An 8360-nucleotide genomic window follows, 5' to 3' on the forward strand; every position below is an offset into this window, starting at 1 on the left:
GATAACTTACATTCTATCTGAGAAATGATGCGGCTCCATCCCTCTTATCTCATCCAGTGAAACATTTTTTTACATTTTTTATTCAAAGAGGATATGGCATATACAGAATACACAGTATGGGCAAAGCAAGAGATGGTCCGTAAATACAACACATATATATCAGAGTCATATGAGGAAAATAAAGCATATGGCACATATTGAGTACTCAATGTAGGCAAACCAAGAGATGGTACGTAAGTCCTATATATATGTAGCAGTATCATATAAGGCATATAAGTCACAATTCCACAAACGCCTCAACAAAAAGTGTCATAACAACAAACAGTGGGAGTTAGACAGTAAAAGTAAGGAAAGGAATGAACATCTTTCCTAAAAACGATGTTCCAGGTGAGCTCGCCGGACCCCCAAAGCCATCACACCACCCAAGACCTAGTGAAACATTTTTATACCCATTGGTAAATAAAGCATTGGATCAGAGTGTTGTGCGTTGTAACCAAGCACGAGTAGGAGTGATGCAGTATGCCTGACCATAGTTTTATGGAAATATCAGTAATATGACCCTTCCCAAATAAAGATGTCAACCAAAGGGGATGGAAAAACCAATCTTTGCATTGTGAATTAGGATGAGCTGGCTGATGTCATTTGTCCTGCGTAAAAACACTACACCTAATCCAAAGCAGTCAGGGCCGGGGATACTAAAGGCTGTGTGGATTTGAAGCAGGATTAACATTTGGTTTGAACTTTGAACACTCAAGCAGTGCAAGACCTGCCCCGGCAGGTTAATATCACATGGTGACGAGGATTCTTTCTATTTTGGAAGTACATTTCACACAACCACATGAGACCCAGGCTATGGTTACTGCTGCCAACACTCTGTCGCCAACTCGGGACACTAATCATAAGTGGGGTTTTGTTTTTTTTAACTTTGTTTGATGAAGAATTCTATCAGTCCAGTCCCAGTCCCAAGACTTTGTACAGCCTGCGTCCAAGGATGAAATGTTACCTTCCCCCCAAAAAAGCTCACCACCACATGTAATTCAGTTAGATATTAAAGCTTGCAATCTGATGTTGTTCAGTTCACCAATAAAGCTCACACTCAGATGTAACTCAGGTAATAAAACTTGTATTCTAATGTAATTCATTTTGCCAAAAAAACTCAGCTGATGGTAGTGTTTGGTGTGCATACAGCACACATGGACCAAACACTATTCACACACATTTTTTATTTTGTTTTTGGTCCATTTCAACGAAATTCTGAGGGCTTTTTCCATTCAAAATTCGTTATCACTCAGAGGCTGCTTGCACAGAGTGCGCAAATGTGTGAGTATGGATGTGTAATTGTGTGTGTGTGTGTGAGCTTGAATGTGTAGGTGTGTGTGAGCATGGATGTGTAGGTGTGTATGTGAGCATGGATGTGTAGGTGTGTGTGTTTGAGCATGGATATGTAGGTGTGTGTGAGCGTGGATGTGTAGGTGTGTGTGAGCATGGATGTGCAGGTGTGTGTGAGCATGGATGTGTAGGTGTGTGTGTTTGAGCATGGATGTGTAGGTGTGTGTGTTTGAGCATGGATATGTAGGTGTGTGTGAGCGTGGATGTGTAGGTGTGTGTGAGCATGGATGTGCAGGTGTTTGTGTGTGAGCATGGATGTGTAAGTGGGTGAAATGGAGTGTGTGTGAGTATGAGTGTGTTTACATATGTGTGCCAGAGTGTATGTTGGAAGGGCGGCAAGTGGCAAAGAAGGCAAGTTATGGGGCACCAAGGCCCTGTGGTTTCTAGTTACGTCCTTGGTTGTCTACTTTCATTGTCTGCTTCTCTCTGCTCCGATAACCAGGCCTCCTGGAGCCCCTAATTAGAGGAGAGGGAGAGGCAGTCCCCGTGGTGTGCGACGTGGAGACGCTCTTTTGCAGGAGTTCTGCTGATTTGCAGAGAAAGTCATCTTTACACAATGCATATGAGAGTACTTACAAATTACTTTCAAACTCATTGTTTGTTTTAGGGCCTTCCCTGGGACACTGGAATGTCTGATTTAATAAGTAGATTCATTCATCTGATGACTCGTTATCATGACGTGTGCATGTGAGCATTCTGTATGCTATTTTCTACCATTTACAAGGCAGTGAGGAACTGCATGACCTCCAGATATGAGATTCAAAGGGTGCAGGACTAAATCTAAAAGGTTGCAACATCAGATTGTGCCCCGGCGAAGAGGTAGGGAAAGCAGAATTCTATTTGCCAAAGGTTCTGTAAATAAATAGCTGCCAAGCAGGCGAATGCCCTCCTTTCACACAGGCGTGCAAGAATGCTGCGTGAATGTGTATAACACCCCCAGTGCCAGAACGGCACGATCAATAAAGAAAGACCGCTGCCCATCCAGAAGCAGCTAACTGAAACCTTGAAGCCCACGCAAAGAAATGCGTCCAATCCAGGAGCCAGGTAGGTATTCCGGGCCAGAAATTGTAACATGTTGATGGTTTCATTTCCAGCAGACTTCTGCATTCGGATATGTGAACATTTTCACTAACGAAATTTGCCAATGTAATTAATTTGTACAAATGTACGAAAACGAGGAGGGATGCCCAACAAAAACAAAGCAGAGAGCTTGGCATTGTGTTGGTCTCTCACGCACTCTCTCAATGTCTACCTACCTTCTCCGCCGACTGCTTTCGTGTCCCCGTCTCCTTTTTCTCCAACAATAGATTTTAATGTTGGATTCTTACGTTACAGGGACAATCCAGCCATCGCATACAATTTAATGAATATGATATCTGAGTGGCCCCCTTAACTCTTCATGTGGTTTCTCTTGCAAATGCATTGAGGGGATTCTGCAAATATATTCCCCCCCAGGCTTCCATGATATGTGTTTTGCTTCCCACATTATATACTCATTGCCAGTTGACTCCAGTTGGGTTCATGCACAAAGTTTTTTTATTGAGGAGAGTAATTCCTCTAGATTGTAAGCTCATTTGAGCAGGGCCCTCCTCACCTGTAAGTCAAATTGTTATGTTATATATTACTAGTTATGTCCTGTTTACACATTGTACAGCGCTACGGAATATGGCAGATTGTGGCTGGGGTCTACTACATATTGCGTTAAGTCTGCTAGTCTTAGTAAACATGCTTGTGATTGATGACATTAGCATCGCCATATGGAGTCACTTTCGATGATGGGGTGTGAGTGAGAACTGGAGTGTGATCATGGCTGCACCTATGTAGCCTTTTGTGTAGCTGCTACACCTTTGTGCTCACGTTCCGCTCCCTAGCATTTTAATCATCTACAGCCGCTGGTTACCAGGCAGAGTTACTGATTTGCAGATATATCGATAACGCAGGAACCGAGCTGTCCTGATGTGTCTTTTCACCTGTGTTTACAGAGCAGTAAAGCTGGTCAGTTGGAGAGCGAGCCACTCCATGCGGACACGAGTAAGTACAACGGGCAACCAACCACCCAATGGTGGCCCTTTAATTCATACAAATGTTTGTTCAATTCATTAAAATGCTTGGATGATCCAGTGTGGATGAGGACGTTAGATTTCCTAGTATGCTTTTTTATGTCTTCTTTTATGTCTCGGCTGATGTTACGAGGACTTTTACGTAAATGTTCATGCTTCTTGTTGAGGAGTAGTAGCATTATTAGGACACGGTTCAGACATGAAGTAGACAAAGATCCAGAAGTGGGAAATATGGACTACTATTCTCATCATGCTCCACAGCCAATGTTTATCATGGGGTTTGTAGCTGAACAGTTGAGTCACTTCACATTACTCCATAATAAGGCGTCCATTCCACCATTGTGGTCACCTCTCTCTGTATAAATGTAACCCCCTGCCCCCTCTGCTGTGTAATGCAGCCTAATTTAAGTAAAATGAATGAAAGATCAAAAGTAGCAAAACAAACTCTCACTGTATGCTGTTAGAAACCTGGCACCGATATGTTTTCATTTTAAATTACTTATATAAATGGCATATATAACCCAACAGATGGGAATGAATGCCTCACCAATACATCGCACCTACTGTAGGGTAGGACTCCATTGGGTCCTCTATTACCCTTTACTTCAGGTGCAGCCAACAGGCAGCGCTCTAGCTGTTGTGGAACTACATATCCCACAATGCTTATGGAGTATCCTATAGGGTGTCTGCATATGGCAGGCTTTACAATGATGTTTTTCATCTTATCTTGCCTCCTCTATGCATTAGCCCGTTGACTGGGGCCACGTTCTTTTGTAACCTGAGGAATCATTATACAGTTTATTGGTGTACTTATCACTTTACCTGCTCCTCCATTTCTCCAGCCAAATGTATGTGTATATATATATATATATATATATATATATATATATATATATATACATACACATATACAATATATATAGCATATAACATATCAAGAGGCTGATGTACTATCCTTTTAAACAAATAGTTATCCATTTTCCTAGCAAATTTACAATTTGAAAGTAAAATTATATTTTGAAATAGTTAATCTTTTATAGATTTGGAATAAGATAGGAAATCAATTCTGGGGGTATTTTCTTGGTTTGTTTTTTGGGGGGGCTAGAAAATAATGGTGTACCTTTAAAAAGAATAAACGCTGACGGATCATTGTGTGACTCTCTCTGGCAAATGGCGCAATTAAAAACAATAAGTGACTATCCCTGCATCTGCTGACTGCAGAGCACGTGATTTATCCTCCCAGCAGTGCGATCGGTAATAGCGATGTCTATTTCCTGACTCCCCGTCTCTTGATATTCCTATTAATATATTATTTATTGTACTGATTCACGCTTTCATGAGTGTAGTGATAGTGGTGTAATGACTAGTGCTTAACGTAATGAGCTGCCTGTAATTTGCCCGTTGTTATCTTAGACATTGGTGCAGGCCTATTATATACCTCTATAGTTCACTAGCCCACAGTTTTAGTTGGTGGGACTGCAGCTTTAATCTTGTTAAAACCTTGCTTTAATGTAAAGATTTAAAGTGGTAAAAAGGTTGGTACAGTTAAAATAATATATAGATATATATAGCTCCAGCATGGGGTTACCCTGTCCGTATCTTTGTGTAAGTTTACGCAGTGTTAGCTAAGTTTTATTTGCCGACTTCTTTTATCTGATGTTGTGTGTTCATCGTTATTTTCCACAGGCAGCCAATTTCCTCCAGCCTTTTATTGTATTTACCGACACATAGATAAGGATGGGGCAATGTAAGGGGGATGTTTTCTTAAGTTGCGGATTTGCTTCCTGGAAGGAGTGAAACGATTTCTAATCGCGGTATTTAGCAACAGTCTAAAGTGTGCCATGAATCCAGGTAGATCATGTTTAGCCCATGTGTGGGCCTGTAAAGTAACGGCTAAATGTGCAGAACTCAACGTTCAAATCTCCTCAAAGCAATTTTTTCTATATTTTAAGTAAAATATCATTTTGGAGCATTACCGGTAAGTATGTTGAGTGGGTTTCTCATACATTGGTGTGGTGTGCTGCGAGTGCGTTCCTGCCCTCTGCTGGGTTTGGGATTGACCCCATTGGCATCACATCCATGCATTGAGTGCCTTCCAGACAGGCGGAGGTGCTGGGGCGAGAAAACAAATGTGCTTCTCAGAAACACTACACAGGGTACGTGGAGAAAGGGATCGAGCATTACCTTTCCCGGCTGGACTTCGGACTTCATGGTGCGGTAATAGCCAGTGCTGGATTCCCCAGACATGATGCCATCTATTGCTGAGAATACGGCTGCACTTTGCGGCATTTTCAACATTTTGTATGTGGCTTCTGTATGGGGTGTCTGATGGCATTTGTGGCATCAATATTAGCCAATTATGTTTCACGCTACGTTGTGTTTGTGATGGAATCGCTAGAGTGGTTGATCAGCAGGATCACAAGTTCCAGAGGATCATGGTTAGGAGAGTATTTGCATGGGATATAAAGGTGAGTGATAAATGTCTTTTTTATGGGGGTTTTAGCAAAAACATTGAGCATGTATTACTTTTTTTTTATCTATGCTCTAAAGGAAACCTTTATTTCAATATAAGTTTAGTGCTAATGTAAAGGCAAAGTCTGGTTGTTTATAGTGCGTTTGTTTTTTACTCTAGTTCCTAGAGGTTGAAGAGGCTTTAAGTGAACTGTGATATTAAAGCATTCCCTGTAACTAATACATTGGAAATGTCCGAGGGGCACTCCCATTAACACACACACATCCAGATGCACACACCTAGACACTCACACTAACACACACATTCAGACACTCACCCTAACACGCACACACCTAGACACTCACCCACACACACATCCAGACACTCACACTAACAAGCACACATCCAGATGCGTACTCTAACATGCACACACCTAGACACTCACACCAATACGCATGCACACACACTTTTACTAAAGGATGCAAACTCACGCTAACATACCCAAAGACAGTTGGTCACACACTAACATGCCCAGACACCCTTGTACTAACATATACCCCCCATCCACACAAACATATATATATTCCCCCCCATTAACCCTGCAAAGCAGGCATGTCCAAACTTTTTTCGAAGAGTGCCAGATTTGATGAAGTGAACATGTGCGAGGGCCGACCATTTTGCCTGACATTCTTTGAACCATTAAAATTAAATGCAAATTAACTATTTTATGCAAATTTATTGAAAACGCCATACTTTTCATTTTGTGACTTGGATGACAAATCTAAACAGGTGTTAAATCACTCTGCCTTTAATATCAAAAAAACAGATCTATATTTGGGCAACTCATCTGTGGGGCCTTATCAGTCCGGCAAAGCCTCAGCCGGGCTACTCCTGAGGGGGTCACACAATGCGACTTACATGACCCCACTAAACCCCGTCACCTCCTGGAAATAGGGAGTGTGCGGGGTGGATGAAATGTCCCTTTGGATTCTGTTTTTGATCCCTTATCCATTCCCAGTGCCTTGTGTATCCCTGACACCTAGACCTTCCAGTTGCAGTCAATTGAACCCTTTATGTGCCAAAGAAGAGTGAACACCCCTCTCTTCCATCCACACACCAATAATTGGTTGAAGCCGGAAACCAGTCTGTAACCTCTAGTTTACTGTAATTTCAGGCTATACATAAATATATATAAATACATAGCTTATATACGCAGATACTAATATGAACAACCAGCTGCCAAGAATATGTGAAACAAACCCATGAGTTTACGCAGGCAGCTAACGGTTAAAGCCGTACTTAACAGTACAATACAGGCTGATACATGCAACTGGTTTTAAGCCCAGACAGCCAGTAGGAGGCGGGCAGAACACTTCTGATTGGCTGTATAGTTAAGATGGGCGGGACTTTTGGATGCTTGCCACTACTAAGCTTAAACCTACGCTATTCAACCCTTTCCCTGCCAGGGTCTGCACACCGTACTCCCATATACTTTTATGGACAAGGGCAAGAATTCGCGACAGCGGCGAGGACGCAATGTTTTTCTACCGTATTTATAGTCATACGTCCCCTGTCTTTCCTTTCAGTTGCTAGTGAAGCGCAGCAATACTTTATTTTAACCCGTCATTATCAAGGACTGGTTTGAAACTTCAGTGTAAACTAAAAAATGATATCACGCATCGGCCATCAAATTACACGTTAAAGTTGGTCCAGAGTAAAAAGCAATCCGTAATCAAAGGGTCTGTCTGTAATGTTCAACGCCGTTACTAGAGAATAAAATACACGGCCTACTGTCAAGCGAAATCGCCGTCACGTTTCTAATTCACTTTGTGTAACAGCGTCTCGCAGGACAGGAAGGTGCTTTCCGCCGTCTCTTCCTTTTGTTACATAACTTAACCCCATTTGTGCCACAGGTGAGGGATACTTTCACAGCCTGAAACAAGGCTGTTTCACAAAAACATTTCACCCCCCCTTCCCCTTGAAGCCTCAGTGTCTGTTATCCCAGCAGAACTATGGCGTTTTATGCCTCCGGCACTGACACTGTTAAGCCGCCTCTTTCTGAGGCATTCCAGCTGCTTCTGCCAAACAAGCGAATGTTTGTCTTGAGAGCCTCCAAAGTAGGATGTGGCAGACCAATCAAGCGCATGCCCTCCACATCCTCTGACATTACGCTGTCTGGACAAGCTGGTTTTTTCCAACTTTATAAAGCTGGATTAGTACAAAAAATTAAAAAAAAAAAAAAAAAAGCGAGAGAGAGAGAGAGAAGAGGAGAAAAAAAAAAAACAACCCAGAATGAATCACTTCCCGTTTGCATGCAGTGTGTCGGTCACAGGACTCTTTTTGTAGCCGTGTGAGGCTGTGGGGTTAAGGAGGGCTTCAGAGAGACGCGCACGTTACACAAGTGCCACCCTCCGCCTCTCCCTTTTTGACAACGCTGGGCTCTCCCTTGTTTCTTTAGG

At 42.3% G+C, this 8360-nt stretch overlaps 1 protein-coding gene across 1 annotated transcript in view; it reads right to left on the reverse strand.

The window, feature by feature from the left end:
* LOC149300040 (A disintegrin and metalloproteinase with thrombospondin motifs 17-like) overlaps window positions 1-5738 on the reverse strand; it is a 93228-nt gene extending 87490 nt beyond the window's left edge. The window contains exons 1-2 of the mRNA XM_089485518.1: window positions 5634-5738; window positions 3290-3359 (exon numbers count right to left, since the gene is read on the reverse strand). Coding sequence (XP_089341644.1) covers window positions 3290-3359; window positions 5634-5738 — 175 coding nt within the window. The remainder of the gene's footprint in view (window positions 1-3289; window positions 3360-5633) is intronic.
* Between the last annotated feature and the right edge of the window lie 2622 nt (window positions 5739-8360).

Source organism: Sceloporus occidentalis, unplaced genomic scaffold (genome assembly GCF_023333645.1).
Source record: "Sceloporus occidentalis isolate IW3139 unplaced genomic scaffold, rSceOcc1.0.p SCAF_26, whole genome shotgun sequence".
Lineage (NCBI taxonomy): Eukaryota > Metazoa > Chordata > Lepidosauria > Squamata > Phrynosomatidae > Sceloporus > Sceloporus occidentalis.